The following is a 19,459-nucleotide window of genomic DNA, read 5'->3' on the forward strand; positions in this document are numbered from 1 at the left end:
GGCACACTAGTGTGCCACGGAACAGTGGTTGAAAAACACTGTTCTAATGCCACCCTTGCTTGGTCCACTTCCTAAAGTCAGGAATTTGACAGGAGTGTCCTCATACAGTTTCCCCAGACTTTGGATTATAAATGGAGGCACACCAAAAAGTGGAATAGGACAGTGTCTCCAGGTGGGCCTCCTTGCAAAGGTGTTAAATTTGCATCCAGAGATGGGAAGCAGTGTCCTCTGAGCAATGTGGAGGCCATATTTGGACTCTGGCAACATCTGGGGAGTCACAAACAATTCCCAAACCTGCTTTAGACAGGACTGAGCTAAGCCATGGTCTGACTTGGTATATGGCAGTTTCCTTTGTTGGATGCCATCATTCTCCCCCCCCCCCCGCCCCTTTGGTGGGTTTCCATTTGTTAGTTCAGAGCAAAACTCCTTTTGATTCTTTTGAGCACAGAAAAGAACATGAACTTCCTTGAAAGAAGGCTGTGAGATTACAAAAGCGGATTCGGAACACAACCCCAGAGCCAGACGGAGTCGTTTCAATAATCAACCCACAACAAAAGACTGCAATTAATGTTTATTTTATCAACTCTATTGTTAAATTACACAATCAAAGTCAATGGAACGCCTTTCCTTCCCATACCCCCTTTTTTGTCATCATAAAACTACACAGCAAGATAGCGGCCTATAGTGGAAAGCAACTGAATCCGCGTGGTTATGACAAAATTGAATCCTTATATGCACACATCCCTTATATACAACAAACAGTATACACAAAGTAAAGGAAAGGGTTTAGTATTTTATTATTTTGTAAACCATGCAGAGCACAGCATAAAAACAAGGTTGCATCTCCTACATCAGGCAGGGTGCTTCAAACCGACACCCAGCACAGGCAGCCCCCTCTGGTTTCAAGAGCACATTGTCCCTACCTGTGAAAACCAAGGAATTCCACTGGAAATGCCAGGCTGGCATTTTAAACACTCATTCTTTGCATTTTGCCGATGCTGGCTTTACCCTCCCCACTCTTAAATTTTTGAAGTTTAGCAAACCCACTAGGCCTCTGAAAGATTGCCTGATGCAATAAACTTTGGATAAGGTAGGCTTTAACCCTACAGCCACGTCCTGGGTGTGGGCTCCACTAAACTCAACGCGAGTTAATTCTGAGCAGACATGGTTAGGGCTGCTCTGTGAAGCAGGAAGACGTGGGTAGCATTGTTGTTGCAATGTCTATTTTGGTGAAGCCTCTCATATAGGCTGAGCCCCCAGCCTTACTTGATTAATCTCACATATAAATAGCATATAGTGCAAAAGGAGCCCAGTTAAGATTTAGTATGCATGAAATAAGGAAACATCATCCCCAGGTGCCTCCAGCCCTGCAGATCAGATGGAAGGTTAAGCTAAGTAAACCCAGGGCATTAAAAGAAAAATCAGCTACTGAGTGCATAGACCAAAATTAACATCAGTTCTCATTAGACTATCAAGTAGAAGAGCCTGTTCTTTTGTCACCATCATATTCACAAAATTTTTGCATAGAGATTTGCCTTGTCCAAGCATGTTAAATTGTCCAGTTCCTTGCCTCCCAGCTGGTCCCTCAGCAACAGAGAAAATGCAACTAAATTGTATCTTCTCCTAACAATCCTAAAGTTCTAGCACAGCCTTTGCTAACCTTGTGCGGTCCAGAGGTTTTGGCTGACAACTCTCACCAGCCCCAGTCAGCCAGAGTTAGATGGGTGCTGGTAGACATTTGGGAAACTTATGGTGGCTGTTTTTAAACGCAATCAGTGGCCCACTCTTTAGATGCAAATGTCTTACAAGATGCAAAAAGTGGCTGGCTTAGAGACCTACGGTCATCTATAGTCCCTTGGAAAACATTGCTCACTAGGAGAAACTTCACATGTAAGTGGTAGGCAGAAGCGTATCTGACAACGGTCCCAAGTTTTGTAGGTGCAGGAACATGCAGACTTGTCACGTTAAACAAACCTGATCATCCTCCAACTCAGGGATCCCAGACCTAGTTGTAACACATTAGTATCTAATTTGGAAGTGGGGAGGAAGAGGCAGGCGAGCTCAGTGGCACATAGGAAGTTGCCTTATTCTGAGTCAGAGGGCAGTATTGTCCACAATGAATGGCAGCAACTTGCCTGGAATTTCTTTTTTGCATATTTTTTAAAATTAAAACTTTTCATCTTACAATACAATAAAGAAAAAACCCAAATCCAAATAAAAACGACGAAAGAAAAAAGGAAAGGAAAAGAGAAAGGGGAGGGGGAGAATACAAAAGTAGATCCTCCTAACCCTCGGCTCAAACAAAAGGGGGCAGACCCTCCTAGCTTTCACCTGGGAGCGTCTTTTTCTCTCTCTGAGAGATCTTCCCTTCCCTGCCTCTCACGCAGGGTCCTCCACCAGTCAGCCATCACCCTCATTAACCCAGAGTAGGGGACATCAAAGGACAGAACAAAACATAAAGAAAAACAAAGTAGATAAAAGAAAAAGAAGAGAGGAAGATAAAGATAATAAAAAGATGAAAAGAGAGAAAAGAGAAAAGAAATAAAGAAAACTTCTTATTCTTTGCCTGTCAATTATATATATAAATATTGTTTAAAATATTCTGAGTGTTCAGGATGGTATCTAGCTGTATTTCATGATAATATCCAGCTGCTCCTTGTTCTGTTAGATGGTATTTTCCCAATCTTCAACCCCATACCTCAAGTTCAATCATTTCCCCTTCCACACAAAGTCTAAAGGGGGGCTCTCCCATTGTTATTATAACTGAAAATCAAGACTTCAATCCGGTATGATGAATTTATCTCCAAGGAATTCCAGCAACCCTTCCACAGTTAAAAAACAATAAATCGTTAATCTCTATTCATAAAGGAATCTCTCCGTTGTGATCGTATACTAAAATATCAATCCATAGTTATTTATTGTATATTCATTAATATTAATTTCATTAATATTCATTAATTCATTAATTTTCCATCCTAGTTTAGCAGGAGAAAAAGAACTTCTTTCATTTCGAGGCATCCTACTAATGTAAAACATTTCCACTTCTTCCATTCTTTTTCCAAGTGCATCACCAGAAGCTTGATAGTTTCCCCCTTTGAATTCATTTCAAATTGTAGACTCTTATCTCTGCCATCTCAGAGTGTTTCTTAATCTCTCCGCCAATGGTTTCATTCCAGTCGTCCAGAATCACAACTCCATTTCTTGACTGTTTCACTCCTGCAGGCACCTGTTTGAAGGCCCATTTCATCATCTGCTGCTTCCCACTTCACCATTCCACTTTCATGTTCTGGCAGATTTTTATCAGTATTATTTCCCAAAAGTTCCATGTCTCCTTTAATCTGACCTTTCTCTGAAACATTTTCATTCACCATTTTATTTATCTCAGTTCTGAGCTCTTTTGATTGCTCATCCAATAATTGCTGCATGATACCAACAGTCAATGGGGTGTTCAACAGTATTTTCTCCATACTGAGTGCCATTGGTCTAATTAAGAACTCACTCTCCACCTTAACAGACTGCCTTAAAAAAATGTGTCTGTCTCCTTAACTAAGTACATTCTTACACACAGTTGGAGAGCTTAGTTTCACTTTTGTGGCTAGCACTTCCTCAAAAGGGATGGAGAGTTAAAAACAATGTAAAATCAAAATTCTTAACAAGCAGAGCACCCTTATTTATTTATAATCTTCCTTCGTTGCAGACAATTAAAAACATGCTTTTTGTTTCATTTCCACTCTGTTAATCGTTAATAATTGCCTCTTCTTATGATAGCAGTCGGTTTGCATTCAGTGTGAAAGTTTCAGGGGGCACACAGATCCCTTCAGTCGTAATTCATCACAGTCTCAAAAGTAATTTAAAAAGGGGAGGTTTAGCTGACCTAATGCCCTGAGGACTAACTCACAGGACTATTCTGTGGTGTTTGGGCATGATGGAGGTCCTTTGCTCCAAGTCACTCACCATGTCCGAAAACTGCCTAGTCTCCGGCATGAAGGGCAGTTTTCTTCAGAGCATCAAATATTAATCCCTTTGACCTCCCTATGTTCAAAGGCCTTTGGCATGTAGAGAATGTGCTCCACCACTGAGATACAGCCCTTCTCCACACAGAGGAAGAGCAAAAGGTAACAGGTTCCATCACCATTAAAAACCACCGCCTATCTCAAGCAGTAGGGCTGGGAAAGACCCCAAGAGAACATGAGAAAAGCCCTGCTAGATCAGACAAACGACACTTTTAGTCTAGCATCCTGTTCACATAGTGGCCAGCCAGATTCTGTGGGAAGCCACAATCCATCAGAGCAGAAAACTCTGGGTTAGATGAACGAATAATCAGACTCAGTATAAGGCAATTTCATATGCTTATTACCTGCTTTAGATACCTTTAAGCACTTGTTCGCAAACCAGCAAAGAAGATCCATACTCAGGCTGTCTTCGGCACGTGACTTTCCCTTGTTAGAACAGGGCAAGCATTTCAAGTGGCGGCAGAAGAGTAATTCTGGTGTTGAGCTGGCACCAAATGTAAGAAATATGGCTACTTCAAAGTCTGTGGCTCAGCCCTCTCTCCCTTTCTCAACTCTGTGCGCCTCAGAAGGACCACGAGGCCCTAAGTCACAGTCTGAAGGCACCCGAGGCTGGAGCTAAGCAGGTCTGGGTCTAGCAGGTGTCTGGATGGGAGACCACCTAGGACTCCTTGATGGGCTCACAAATATTACAAAATTGAGAGCTCAAATTCTGCATCATACTAGAAAGAGCGGATCAAAAGCAAACCACCAGTCCAGGCATATCCCCTCCCATTGCTAATAAATTCTTTTAAAAAATACAGCTTCGATCGAAAACGTTCTGGGCAGCAATATACAAAATGATCAAACCCTGCTAGATAAATATGTGAAAGGAGAGTTGTTGAAACTGGACAGGAATACAAGAGTTGCCTCTCTCCCCATCCCCACATCTTCAAAATGGATTCCAATTCAATTGCACAAAGTAATTCTGTAACAGTATTTTTCTGTTGTTGTATTAAGCTAGTCTAAATGTCCTCCAGATCATTGAGAGAATATTCTCAACTCCAATTGAACATGAAATGAAACAAGCTTAAAATTCATTAACAGCAGTAGGAAGATTTTTAAAAATGAGTTATAAATAATTTTAGACAAAACCCTTCTATTCTTTGTTAAAAAGCCAGTGTATTTTCTTCTTCAGACACCCCGTTAATCAGAATTCATATTTGGTATGTGCTAAAAGCAGTTGGCCTATGAGAATACATTCATGAAATAAAATAAAATAACGGAGGTTGGGTGAGAGATATTCCAATGGGATGCTTCATTCTGGTTGTGTGTTTCCCATGTGGAAGCCACCTAGCAAAGCACAATCGTGACTATCATGCCTTGAACTCCCAAACTCTGGGAAATGGGTGTTTTATTTGCCCCAAACATCCCAAACTACCTTTGGAGGCAGGCTCCACAGACCTTGTATAACAAAGAATCGTAGAACTGTAGAGTTGGAAAGGACCTCAATGTTCTTCTGTCCAACCTCATATGATGAGATCTTATGACGTGGAGCAGAAATGTGGCCCCCAAATGACAGTATTCAGTGGGGCTCACTATGGCCACCGCAGTCCTTATTAAAACTTCTGCTACCAAACGGAACAGACCGTCACTCTGATGGCTAATGCCAAGCTGAAAAAGCTTTCATCCTGGAGATAAGGGGCTGAGTTGGCCTGAAAAGAACAGTGTTGGGGATTTCCCCGGAAGGCTACAGATCAGGGAACATCTGCCACCCTCCATCTCTCTTTGCACTCCAACTCCCACCAGCTTTCACGGCCCAATGGGTCAAGGATGTTTGGAATTGTAGTCTTGACTATCTGTAAGGCCACAGAATCCCCAGCCCTGCAAGACAAAATGGGTGGATGGGCAACCCACAGCTCATGCCCTGCCCATCAAAAGCATACTTTCCCCACCTCAAAAAAAATAAAATTAAAAGTTCCCCAACTTTTTCAGCTTTAACCATGTCAATCAGTTTTTATGTTTGGTTTTGCCCAAGCAATCATTTCCGAAAAATTGCTGCTTAAACAGGCCAGCATGGTTTGTTGTTTTTAGAAAGGGACAGATCTGAGACACATAGAGGTGAGGTTAACCCACACTGGGCACGACATTTAATGCACAAAGCATTGGCAAAGGCCACAGGCCAGAAGCCTTGTATCCGTTCCCCGCCCTCAAAGGAGCACAAATTTGCTTGGCTGCTTCGTCCTTCCTCTCTATTTTGCAACCCTGCCCTGGCTTTTCAAATCTGGATCTCCCTAAAAACACACCTTGCCCCCTGTTATTATCGCCACTGCTCCACACTCCCGATGTAGTCAGTTGTTGCATTTGTGCTGCTCTGCTCCTTGCTGTGGACCTGCTTAGCTCTCCAGATCTTCCGTTGCTCCTGGCGCTTCCGCCTCGCCTCCTGGTGCTCCTTCTGCCTCATATACTGATAACGTTGCAGGAAAAGATCTTTTGCATATTCATACAGCTCCATGTCTAAAAAATTGAGAGCCTCTATGTGCTTCTGGGTCTCTTCGTCAATGTCCACACTGGAGGCTCGTGTGCTATTGTACTGCGTGAACGGGGAGATGAAGACCATGTTAAACGTCTTCTCAAAGAGGTACTGAGTCTTCCTCTGAAACTCCGTCAGGCCAAAGAAAGCCATCCGCTTCAGGTTCTCCTTGGCACTGTCCAGAAGAACCTTGTTCCGCTGCTCTTCTGGCATGACGGACAAATTGTAGCATCCCACCAGGCTGAGGTCAGCCAGCATGCGGACCTGGCGGTTGTTGGCGAGATTGTACGGGCAGTCCATGAACTCCTGCAAGGAGCAGCCAGACCAGTCATCCCCCGAGTAACAGCTGGGCAGCTCTTCGGAAGTTGGTGATCTCCCGTCGCAGACATGCAATGATGCTTTCCAGGTTGCTCCTCTTTGGACATGCCTCCATTCACTCAAGTACCGAGACACCGGGTCCCGGAGGATCGTGATGTAGTAGAAGTTTCTGAAGAGGGAAGGCAAAGAGAGATTTTACAATCATATTAGTGTATGGCACTTTATCCGACTACAAGAACAAGAGCTTTTTTTTCTCTTTGGTTCCTTTGTTGAAAAGGTAATCCTGGTCTACCATCTGCCAAATCCGAGGTGCTGGAGGAACTGGTTGGACGCAGAGGAGTGGTGGGAGGCACCAGCTGGGAAACCCCCAAGGGAACCTCCAGGGGAAGAAGGATCAGAGCCAGGGGACTGGTGGTGGGTCGACGATGCACGGTCAGAGCGAGAAGAGGGACCAGGCTGGGAGGAGAAGGTGTCAGAAGCTGAAGAGGCAACAGGGTTTAGTGAGCAGGAAGCAGCTGCAGCAGAGAGCAGTGCAGAATCATAGGCAAGAGAGGAGGAGGGCCAGGAGACAGAGAGGAGGCAGGCTGCTGAAGAATTCAGTGAGTCTCCTCCTCCTGCTACGGCCAGCTCCCCTCCCCCCGAACGTGCAGAGGCTGACAGAGCAGTGGAAAGGCAGGGACCTTCATTGGGGCAAGACCTACAGGGAAGAGTTATGATTTTGTTCCCTTGGATAAAGAGTTCACTTCACTGACACAGGAAGCGAATTCCCTGAAGCCTGACATTTATTGTTTTATTGCTGACCTCCGCCTGACTCCAACTCCTGACAACAGGGTCCAGAGGAAGAGGTCTGAAAAGAGGGAAAGGCAAAAAAAGAGAGTTTTGTGGTACCCTAAAGAGAATTCTGGAGGGTCTAATCTGGACCCCTGACCTGAGGCCCATCATCCCTGCACCATACGCATGTGGTGGAGAACGGTACTTGTGTGTGCCATGAACAATAATGTATCACATGCCTCAAGGAGCAGCACAGGCTCCCCTCCCCATCAAATATGCATCTTTTAGTGACACACTTAAAAAAAACAAAAACCCCCAAGAAGAAACAAAATGGAACAGAAGAGAACAGTTCTACAGGCAGCACAGCAAACACAAATCAAGTTTTGAAGGGTTAGGGTTCATGATGTTTAGTCCAAAGTTTGTGTAAAAAAACAAACAAAAAAAAAATCAACAGCCCTGCCGCAATTGCACAGATTCTGACCCCACCCCACCCCCCACTTCCCAGTCTGCTTGCGAAGGGTGAGTCACTTGCCTTGCAGAACTTGCACCGAAGTAGGTCTGGATTGCTGCTCCAGGGACCAGCTATGCAGGCTGCAAACATATGTATTCAGTTGTCAAGGAGAACTACGGGAGAGGAACAGCTGTTGCTTTGAACAGCGCTGGGCAGGCAAAGAGCAGAGCTGGGAATAATATGGCAAGACCCTTGTGGTCAGCACCTGGCTGCACCCACCCTGAGGTGGGAAAACTGATTTCTGAGACACTGCAGGATTTTTGCAGGGAGGGGCTTGAGTTTCAGATTCACTGCTAATAGCTTCCTCAGCTCTGCTCAAGAACGCTATTCCACAGAACAGGTGCAGCCACGCTCAAAGCCCTGCCCTGAGTTACTGCAGAGTGAGCTTCTGAGACCTTCAGAACTTGCAGGAGAGGTTCTCCTGCAGACAGGACGTACGAGAGATAAGGCCAAGGGGCTTATGTTGGTACCAACACCTTGAACTTGGCCCACTGGGTCAAATGGACAGGCAGCACAAATTCCAGAGGCAAGGTGTTATATGCTGGTGGTAGTTTGCCCCCCCCCGCCACCACGTTCTGCAGCAGCAGCTGACTCCAGCTTTGACCTGACATTCATAGTATTGTTGACAGCTGTTAGAGGTGGTTGCTCGAGAGCAATCAGGCAATATGCCTCCCTAGTCTGTTCTAAAGCTTTCTTATTGGTGCTAAAAAAACCTTTAGAATACAGAGCGCCTCTATTCCATGGCTTGCTCATTCACTGGCAGGATCTGAGAGTGGGTGGTCCTCAAATCTTCCCCAGCAGAGTAGTTTCTTGACCCCCAGTCTGCGCCTCCCCTCTCGGCGCGGAAGCCTACTGCGCAAGGAAGGTGTGGGTAACGGGGGACCTCTCTCCTCCCCACTTTGCTCAGGCAAGGTGTCCTGGCACCGCCTCGCCTCCTCCGAGCCCTGCATCTCCTCCCCACTAGAGGCGTGGCTTCCTTCCTCCGCTGAGGAAGTGCTGCTTCCCACGATCTTTGGGGGCTCTCTGTAATCCGCCCGCCTTTTCCCCTCTCGCCCCTGAGCCGATGGCAGTTCCCTGACAACAGCCTTCCAAAACACCTGCACATTGTTAATTCTCAAATTCCTTCCTCAAAGCCTTCCACGAAGGCTTTGGCACAACTCCACTGTGCCCACACTCTACTAACCTTTGACCTGCCAGGCATGGTTGAACTCCAGCTCCCATCAGCCCTAGGCAGCATGGCCAATGGCATGGGATGATGGGAGCTGCAGTTCAGAAGCATCTGGAGAACCAGAGATTTTCCCATCCTTGACCAATTGTTAATTCAGCACAAGCAATAAACCCAGGGTCTCCTAATGGAAGGCGCATAATTCTGTGAGCTCTGATATCACAGCGGAGCAAGCCCTAGAGACCACCATAGTAAAATGGCAAATAATCACGTTTAATATTTCTAGCCTTTCCCACCCATTTATCCAATGCTTGGACACACCTCAAGATGTCACTGTTCCACAGAAAACCGAGCTTGGATGAGCTTTAACAGAAGAAGCAGATCAGAAGGAGAGGCAGCTGTGGAAGGTATTTCAGAAATACAGGAGAAAATGCATAGAAAAGGGGCAAGTTACATTCCTGAGAAGCGGCTGGCAGACAGCTAGCTAACCAAGGCAGAAAGCCAGCACGTGAGGTTCGAAAGCGTATGAGGCAAACCCCTACGTATTTTAACCTCCTACTGGGTATGAGTCAAAGAAATTCACTTATTTCATAGAATCATAGAATCATAGAGTTGGAAGAGACCACAAGGGCCATCGAGTCCAACCCCCTGCCAAGCAGGAAACTTCCCTCCAAAGAGCTAAGGGCAGCCCACATGGGACTCTCTCAATTTATCCTCACAGCAGTTGGATTAGGCCAGGCTCAGCCAACATGGCCAACATGGCGTCCTCCTGATGTTTTGGACAACAACTCCCATCAGCACCTCAAGAGGCACACAAGCGACGGCCTTGCCATGTCTCCTCCCCATGTATTTCCGGCACCATCTTGTGAAAACAACACAGAACACTTCAATGTCCTGTTTCATACATTTCTTTTTCCAGATGTTCCCTGTGTAGCCATGTTGGTAACACCCAGCTCAGCCTTGAGGTCTGCTGGGTGGCTTCGCCAGTGTCCCTCTTTCAGTTTTCCTTCACCGCCTTCCCAGGCATTAGTGTGAGGGGAAGAAAACACCCCACAGGCCACAAACAGTCTTTCCTGCATTCAAAACTCCAAGTGCTCCAGCTGCTGGCTCTCACAGCAACAATTCTATTGTGTGGTCAGAGCTCCTCATCGCACGGACGCAGCCGCCATTTTCTTTTCCCCGTGAGCACGGAAGAAAGGACATAGCACAGTGTGTAGGAGCCCCAGATTCAACTCCTGGTGTCTCCAAAGACAGCTGGGGAAAAACTCCTGTCCGAAACCCTTGGGAGCTGCTGCCAGTCAGTGTAGACCAGGTATGGGGACCTGTGGCTGAGGATTATGGGAGCTGCAGTCCAACATCTGGTGGGCCACAGGCTCCCTATCCCTGGTGTTGACAATAAAGGGAGAGATGGACCAGTGGTCTCACTTGGTGTAGTACAGGAAGCTGCCCACTGATGTTAGCATTGCCTACACGGACTGGCAGTGGCTCCCTGGGGTTTCAAGCCGTCTTTCCAGCCTACCCAGAGATGCCAGAGATTGAACTTGTGAAATTCTGCATGCAATGCCCGTGAGCTGCTGCCTTCTCTCTGTGTTTGGGTAGGAGAGCCGGGTCTGCGCAAAGAAGACCCAACCAAGACTCTGTGGTAGGAAAGAGGCCAACAAAAAATCACAAAGACAAAGGTCATTGTGACAATCAATAAGCGGTTAACACAGAAAGGGAAACAAATCCTTTGGCAGGATCAATGCATTCAGCGTGCATCTCATCATAGCTCTCAAATTCTTTTAACCTTTTCACTCTACAGCCTGGGGGTTGTCTGCGATGGCAGAAAGTTGATTCAGGGGTTAGATCAGGGGTAGTCAACCTTTTTATACCTACCGCCCACTAATGCATCTTTCTTGATGGTAAAATTTCCTTACCGCCCCCCAGTGCTTGAAGGAAGGAGGATTCAGCTTGTGCCATAGAACCCCCCTACCGCCCACTAGTGGGCGGCAGGGACGAGGTTGACAATCCCTGGGTTAGATAAAGAGAGAAGGATGGAGGCTGTGGGGCAGAGGTGGGGTGGGGGAGGCACCAGTGGGTCCAGAGAACAGCACCAATCATTTTGGAGGTCTTTAAGCAGAGGCTTGACAACCATATGTCAGGAGTGCTCTGATGGTGTTTCCTGCTTGGCAGGGGGTTGGACTCGATGGCCCTTGGGGTCTCTTCCAACTCTAGGATTCTATGAAAAGGAGCAGAGACTCTCCAGTAGAAATTGCTTCTCTCCCAGCCAAAGGCCCCCTTAGCAAAGGCATGGGAATCTCTGGTGTAGAAATGGCTTTTAAGGAAAGTATACAGATGGATTTTTCCAAGTTAATGAATGCCGGTGTTACGAGCCAAGCAGACAAGATAGAACAACAAAGGAAAGGAAAGGTTTAATTTGAGGACCAGGATACTATCTTTAAGGAGCAAATGAACACTGGGGGCCCTTGAGCTGTTGAGGTGGATTTTTTATTTTTTATTTTTTGATACATGAGGAACATCTGCTCTGCGCCATGAGACGAGCATGCCAACTCTTTGCTGAAGGGAATGTCAGGATTTGTTGTGATGTGTTGCATTTACAGCTCTCTGTGTGTTTATTTAGTGCAGGAGTGGCAAACCTTTGGCCACCCTCCCGATGCAGCTGAACTGCAACCCCCACAAACCTTTGCAAGCATGGCCAGTGGCCAGGGATGATGGGAAATGGGAGTCCAGGAATTTCCGGAGGGCTAAAGGTTCTCCACACCTGATTTACAAGTGTAAGAAAGCAAATCAACAGGCTTCCTCTGTCTCTTGGTCTTTCTGGTTTAAGTTCTCTTGTCTGTTTGTTTAATGCATTTATATCCTGTCTTTCTCCCAAGCTGGGATTCAAGGAGGCTAGTATTATTTAAAGACAACCTACGACTCACTAAAGCTGTGCTTCCAATCTGGCACATATATCAAAATTAAATTGGGGGAAGTGGCTGCATAACTCTGCAGAATAGTTATTTGCAGCAAACAGAAAAAAGCAACCTCTTGCCACAGCTCATTTTCTGCCTTTCATAATTAATACATGATGGCACAACTCTGTATCTTACTATACCCAGTGGAAATGCACAGTGACACAATGCATTTCTTTGCACACTCATTGATTCCTGTTTTCAAGGTCAAGCATATGGACTCAATGGGAAAGCAGCAGCACTTCCTTGCAGGCATAATCAGGTGGGCTCCCATCTCGATCCTGAGTAGCACAGGAGACTTGTAAAAGTCCCAGTTTGAAGTCATGGCCCATTAAGGAGAGAGTGAATGTTTTTAGTGAACATAAATGCCAAGTACCTTTGAGGAGTCATTAGCATTTGCTGCTCTTAGCATCCAGTGAATTAAGGTATTGTGTTACAACCTGAACCTCAGCCCTGCTGCTGTCCTGTTAAAAAGCAGGGAATGGGAAAGGTGCTTTCTGCTAAAGGACTAGATGTGCTACCGGGTTCATCTCAAAGGTTATGCCTGTGCTCCAAAGCCATTCTATGCCGCCAGGAAGATTTTGGGCCTTGGGAGTTTATTCCATGCTCTTTTCACACTGCATAGCAACCCTCTCTGGAAGTGGTGGACATTTTCAAAAACAGTTTTTGACACAGAGCGAGCAAGGTGAATTTTCCAGAAAACATTTGAGTTTTAAAAAACAATTAGACAATGTTTTCTAATGTGCCTTATCTCTCAAAATGTCTTCCAATAATCAAAGGCAGCAGAAGGGGAGCATTTGATTACAAAGAAGGGAATAGATAAAGCATGCCTGATGTGGTGCAAATGTTATATTCAAGCAAATTCCAAGCTGGAAATGATTTTTACTGAAAAAGACAGGACAATGCAACAGTATACACTTACACTGTTTTCAATTATTAAAAGGGATGGAGGGAACACCACGTTTCAGTTTCAGCACACCCGAAAAGCTGTGAGCTTGTACATAAAGGTTAACTACAAATTTGAAACTGACCAGTTTGACAAGTATTGTAACCAATTAGTTACGTTATGAGGAAGGGCCTTAGTTAGTTATTAGTTTGCACATCACTGATAAAGCACCTGTTTTGCACAGAGAAGATCCCAGGTTCAATTCCTGACCTTTAGGTAGAGCTGGAAGACAATCCAGAGAACCACCACCAGTCAGTGTGGAGACAATGCAGATATAGCTGGATCACTGGCTGGACTCAGTTTAAGGCATCTTCCTCGGGAGTATTTGTAGCTCAGGGGTAGAAAATGTGCTTTGCATGCAAAAAACAACAAGACCCAGGTTCAATTCCTGGTATCTCTAGGTATGGCTGGGAAAAGATCCTGGCCTGGAAAACCGCTGCCACTCAATGTGGTCAAAACCAAGTTGGATGGAACAGCGTTTAATATTATTTATTTATTTATTTGTTTGTTTGTTTAACATACAGCCCTTCACCTGAAGATCTCAAGGCAGGTCACAACAAAAAAATACAGAACAGAAACACAAAGCACATAACAATATCAAAAACAAAATTAAACGACGATTCCCTACTCCCACATTTAAAAGGACATAGTGTCAAGGATGCTCCCCACCCAAAGGAACACACAACACTAATAGCCAACTCTTTCTTGTCAAAAGAGGACAATTAACAGTAGTTTCTACGGCTCCGAATACCAATGCACACCCATTTAGCATCTGGACAGCTGTTCCCAGGTCTGCACTCTATGGAGCAGTTGCAGCAACAGGGGACCACTCCCCCCCCCCCAGTTTATGTAGCTCCCTCTGGATGGATGTGCGCATGCAGCCAGAGACTGCACCTATGGGAAAGCTGCCTCTGCTCTTACCTCTTCACTCCCCTCCTGGTTCTGGGAGACAGTGGTGCAAGAGAGGGTGGGAAATCACCCAGCCCTTCACTCACCTGGCCTGCCTCTTCCCACGACTCTGAATTCATTTTATTAAACAAAATACTTTTTTTTTTTTTAAAAGGAAAAATTCTCACCAGAGAAGAATAGTGGTAGAAAGCTTTCTGCAGAAAACACCCCACGCCACACCACCATCAGCAGCTGCTGTATTAAACCCCTCCCAGGTGGACTGAGCCTTCTCATCCTACAACCACCCAACAGTACTAGACGAGAGTTGCTGGAGTAACTTCAGAATGCAGGACAGCCTTGTGACCCAAACAGAAATATTTTACAGACCACGCTGATGCTATCTCAAAGCAACTGCAAGAATTGGTTTCAGGCTGCAATCAGATACTTTGGTGGAATGTGCCCTGCAAAAGCCTGTGAAATCTGCTACCCCACAGTAAACAGCTTACAGAATGAGGAGTGTGGCCGCTTTTCATTTTCGAGAATCTAGTTGCCCTCCTAAGAATCTTCATGCCTCCTTGATTAATAATACAGCACACAAAATATTTCATTTGGGATATATGTGTGTGTGACTGGGAGAGGCAGGGAGGTGGAAAGCCAGCACAGTTGTATATTAAGGAGGCAAATCTATTTTGCCTGTTGGAATGCTTGCTCCTCTAGGAGAAGAACTCTGACATTTGGAAAATTACAGTCATCTGTAAAATGCGACTGCATTTGCATCGCTGTTCCTGTGACATAGCCAGAATCCTTTGGTAGAAAAGTCAGTCACTGAAATAGTAATAGTAATAGTAGTAGTAGTAATAAATAACAACAATGCTTCACTGTTGAGAGCCAGTGTGGTGTAGTGGTTAAGAGCGGTAGTCTCGTAATCTGGGGAACCGGGTTCGCGTCTCCGCTCCTCCACATGCAGCTGCTGGGTGACCTTGGGCCAGTCACACTTCTCTGAAGTCTCTCAGCCCCACTCACCTCACAGAGTGTTGGTTGTGGGGGAGGAAGGGAAAGGAGAATGTTAGCCGCTTTGTTCGACAGTGGAATTTGCTGCCAAGGAGTGTGGTGGAGTCTCCTTCTTTGGAGGTCTTTAAGCAGAGGCTTGACAACCATATGTGCTCTGATGGTGTTTCCTGCTTGGCAGGGGGTTGGACTCGATGGCCCTTGTGGTCTCTTCCAACTCTATGATTCTATGATTCTATGAGACTCCTTAAAGGGAGTGAAAGGCAGGATATCAAATCAAATCCAAACTGTTGGTTCAGTTACAAGGTGCTTCTACCAGGGACAGTTGTTTAAATAGCTCTTCTGTGAGGGTGTTGGTTGCTATGGGAAAACATTGTTAGAGCAGAATTGTTATCTTCCTATAAGCATAAAAATGTAAGATGTCATCACAGCCAGCTTCAGCTTGAGGAACAACAGGAATGCTTGGGAAAGGTATGAAGTGCCTTCTGTGAAGTATCTCCTCCTTCAAAAGGGGTGGGAAGGGTTCGGGGTGAGCCTTGGGGGGAATGGCGAGGAGGTGGGTGTAAATGGAGGGGGCTTTGGTCAGGTGCTGGTAGGTGGGATTGACATGCAAAGTTCTCTGTTAAAGCCTTTGTGGGATTTGTTATATGTGCAGAGGGAGCTGGAACTGGGTTAGCAAAGGTGCTCCACACAATACTCCAGTTTTATCCTTACAAAGCATTAATTTAATTTCTTTAACAAAATTCATATACCACTTATTTGTAGCGAAACTGCTCAGTTATTTATAAAAAATATTAAAAGTTATCAATAAAGAACAGTTAAAAACAATAAAAAATTAAAAATAATTAGAATTAGAATTAACAGTAAATTAAAACACATAAACATCTATGTGTCTGGATAGGCTTTGCATAAGCAAAAATGTTTTAAGCCATTGCCAAAAAGAGTGCAGTAAAGGCAGGTGCTGGAAGTTACTTTTGTAGAAAAAAGGGGGGGAGGCTAACTAGTTTAATACATAATAAATAATAAATAATATTGCATTCTCCTCTTTCATAGGATTTCATTGATGGCTTTCCTCCCATGCCAGAAAAGTGACTCAGAAGAAAGGAGACAGCAACAAACTCACAAATGTTGGGGGCATTATTGCAGAAGATGATTTAGCAAGCTTGATTAGTGTGCCAAATACCAATACATTTGCAGCCGGAAGACAAAAGACCAACAGAGTATTTTGCAGCCCTGGAGCTCTGCAATTTTAATTTAGGCTCCCATGGATTTCATTCCATGCAGCCAGGGTTTGTGATCAGGGAGTTGGTATCAAGTGAAAATACCAAGTGCTGTCTGAACCCACCAAGGCGCTCCAGTATTACCGAGTACTGGAAGGGGATTCTGGTTTAATTGAATTGGAAAAGCAACACATAACAGCTAAGGAAACTTAATCAGGGCAATAAAATTAAAATGGGGCAGTCAGACAACCCATCCTGATTAAGTCACTTGCAAACAGTATGGCAATCATCAAAGGAAAAAAGGGGAAAAGAGAGGACCCAAATAATTACCGCCCAGTCAGTCTGACATCAATACCAGGGAAGATTCTGGAGCAGATCATTAAGCAAACAGTCTGTGAGCACCTAGAAAGGAATGCTGTGATCACCAATAGTCAGCATGGATTTCTGAAAAATAAGTCATGTCAGACTAACCTGATCTCGTTTTTTGACAGAATTACAAGCCTGGTAGATGAAGGGAACGCAGTGGATGTAGCCTACCTTGATTTCAGCAAGGCATTTGACAAGGTGCCCCATGATATTCTTGTAAAGAAGCTGGTAAAATGCGGTCTTGACTATGCTACCACTCAGTGGATTTGTAACTGGCTGACTGACCGAACCCAAAGGGTGCTCATCAATGGTTCCTCTTCATCCTGGAGAAGAGTGACTAGTGGGGTGCCACAGGGTTCTGTCTTGGGCCCGGTCTTATTCAACATCTTTATCAATGACTTGGATGATGGACTCAAGGGCATCCTGATCAAATTTGCAGATGACACCAAACTGGGAGGGGTGGCTAACACCCCAGAGGACAGGATCACACTTCAAAACGACCTTGACAGATTAGAGAACTGGACCAAAAGAAACAAGATGAATTTTAACAGGGAGAAATGTAAAGTATTGCACTTGGGCAAAAAGAATGAGAGGCACAAATACAAGATGGGTGACACCTGGCTTGAGAGCAGTACATGTGAAAAGGATCTAGGAGTCTTGGTTGACCACAAACTTGACATGAGCCAACAGTGTGACGCGGCAGCTAAAAAAGCCAATGCAATTCTGGGCTGCATCAATAGGAGTATAGCATCTAGATCAAGGGAAGTAATAGTGCCACTGTATTCTGCTCTGGTCAGACCTCACCTGGAGTACTGTGTCCAGTTCTGGGCACCACAGTTCAAGAAGGACACTGACAAACTGGAACGTGTCCAGAGGAGGGCAACCAAAATGGTCAAAGGCCTGGAAACGATGCCTTATGAGGAACGGCTAAGGGAGCTGGGCATGTTTAGCCTGGAGAAGAGGAGGTTAAGGGGTGATATGATAGCCATGTTCAAATATATAAAAGGATGTCACATAGAGGAGGGAGAAAGGTTGTTTTCTGCTGCTCCAGAGAAGCGGACACGGAGCAATGGATCCAAACTACAAGAAAGAAGATTCCACCTCAACATTAGGAAGAACTTCCTGACAGTAAGAGCTGTTCGACAGTGGAATTTGCTGCCAAGGAGTGTGGTGGAGTCTCCTTCTTTGGAGGTCTTTAAGCAGAGGCTTGACAACCATATGTCAGGAGTGCTCTGATGGTGTTTCCTGCTTGGCAGGGGGTTGGACTCGATGGCCCTTGTGGTCTCTTCCAACTCTATGATTCTATGATTCTATGATTCTAAGGAGGCTTGCGGTGTTAATGATCTAAAGTCACTCATCTCCCTCAGGGAGGAAGTCAGAGTTTTATAGCAGACAATTAGAATATTTAAAACTCAGGTTTTTCCACAAGACGAAACCTCACTTCCACAGCTGAGACGAGCATCTAACTCTTCCTTCAAAGAGAGAGATTCAGGCTTTTACAAGTTGCCATTCGATCACGGCACTACAAGTTGGATTTGAGAGGGCTGAAAACCACAAGGAGCTCACACTAAGCCAGAGAGATGTTTTCTACTCTGTAGCCATGGAATATGTGCAAAATAGTTACCTTCTGCAGCTGGCGTAGTCCTTTCCTTTCTGATACTCTCTATTTCACAGTTCACAGTATACATATTGTCAGGGATCTGACATCGGAGCTAGAGGTGGAGGGAAGGCTCTCAAATGATGCTGGAGAAGGGCCCAGCAGGGAGAGAGGCAGCTCAGCAGATGGGGAAGCAATTCAGCGCAACACCAGGAATAAAGAGGGGCAGATGGGGGAATCGGTGAGAGGGCTCCCAGACTCTTCACCGGACACCAGCGGGGAGAGCACGGGTCCTCCGCTACCCACGCCCTCCCTGCGCATAAGACTTCCGCGCAGAGAGAGTAGGAGGAGACTGGGTGTCAAACAACTTTTATGTTGGAAAAGGTTTAAGAAACGCCCACTGACGGATTCTGCTAGCGACTGAGGCAGCCACAAAGTGAAGGGCTGTCCAGACCGAAAGGTTTAACAAGGCAACAAAGCCAGGAGAGGCGGCAACTTACGCACGAGCAACCCATACTCTTTACAGCAATCCGTCAGTCCCTGACGTCGCTTGTGCACAGTGACAGGCAGGCAGCATCATGAGCAAAACCAGAGAAGCTGGCGCCACGGAGGGAGCAGCTGGAGTGCAAAATCTGGTGGAGAGGAACCGAGATTTGGAGCAGCATGTGGCTCTGCTGACGGCGCGGCTGGACAAAAGGCGGTCTCAGGATGCTCAGGTCAGACCCACCCCCGTAGCAAGGAAGGTACCGGGACTGGTACACAAGTTTGGAGGGAAACCCCAGGACTACAGTGCGTTCCAAACGGAAATAGAGTACGCGTTAGAACTCCAACAGAATGATTTTGCAGACGATGGGGAGAGGGTTGCCTATATTGTCGGACATCTGCAGGATGGGGCAGAGAATGGATCAGGCCCCTAATGGCAACGCAGAATGCCGCCTTGAAAGACCTGAGGAAATTCTTCCAGGCGATGGATGCGATGTATTCCAGTGATGTACAGCAAAGTGGGACTCGGCGGGAACTGATGGGCTGCAAACAGGGGAACCAGTCAGTTAGAGACTACTGGTCACGCTTTGCCATGTTAGTCCACCGGCTCGGGTGGGATTTGGACTCTGAACCCATTCAAATGCTGTTCGAGGAGGGGTTGTCCCCAACGGTGAAGGACGAGCTTTCCCGCGCACCACGCCTGCAGTCGA

At 45.8% G+C, this 19,459-nt stretch overlaps 1 protein-coding gene across 1 annotated transcript in view; it reads right to left on the bottom strand.

Moving 5' to 3' along the window:
- Positions 1 to 556: 556 nt before the first annotated feature.
- HS6ST2 (heparan sulfate 6-O-sulfotransferase 2) overlaps positions 557 to 19,459 on the bottom strand; it is a 157,832-nt gene continuing 138,929 nt past the window's right edge. Inside the window, exon 2 of the mRNA XM_080990402.1 lies at positions 557 to 7,009. Within this exon, the coding sequence (XP_080846528.1) occupies positions 6,310 to 7,009 (700 nt within the window). The 3' untranslated portion in view covers positions 557 to 6,309. The remainder of the gene's footprint in view (positions 7,010 to 19,459) is intronic.

This window comes from Podarcis pityusensis, assembly GCF_964106645.2.
Source record: "Podarcis pityusensis genome assembly, chromosome: Z".
NCBI lineage: Eukaryota > Metazoa > Chordata > Lepidosauria > Squamata > Lacertidae > Podarcis > Podarcis pityusensis.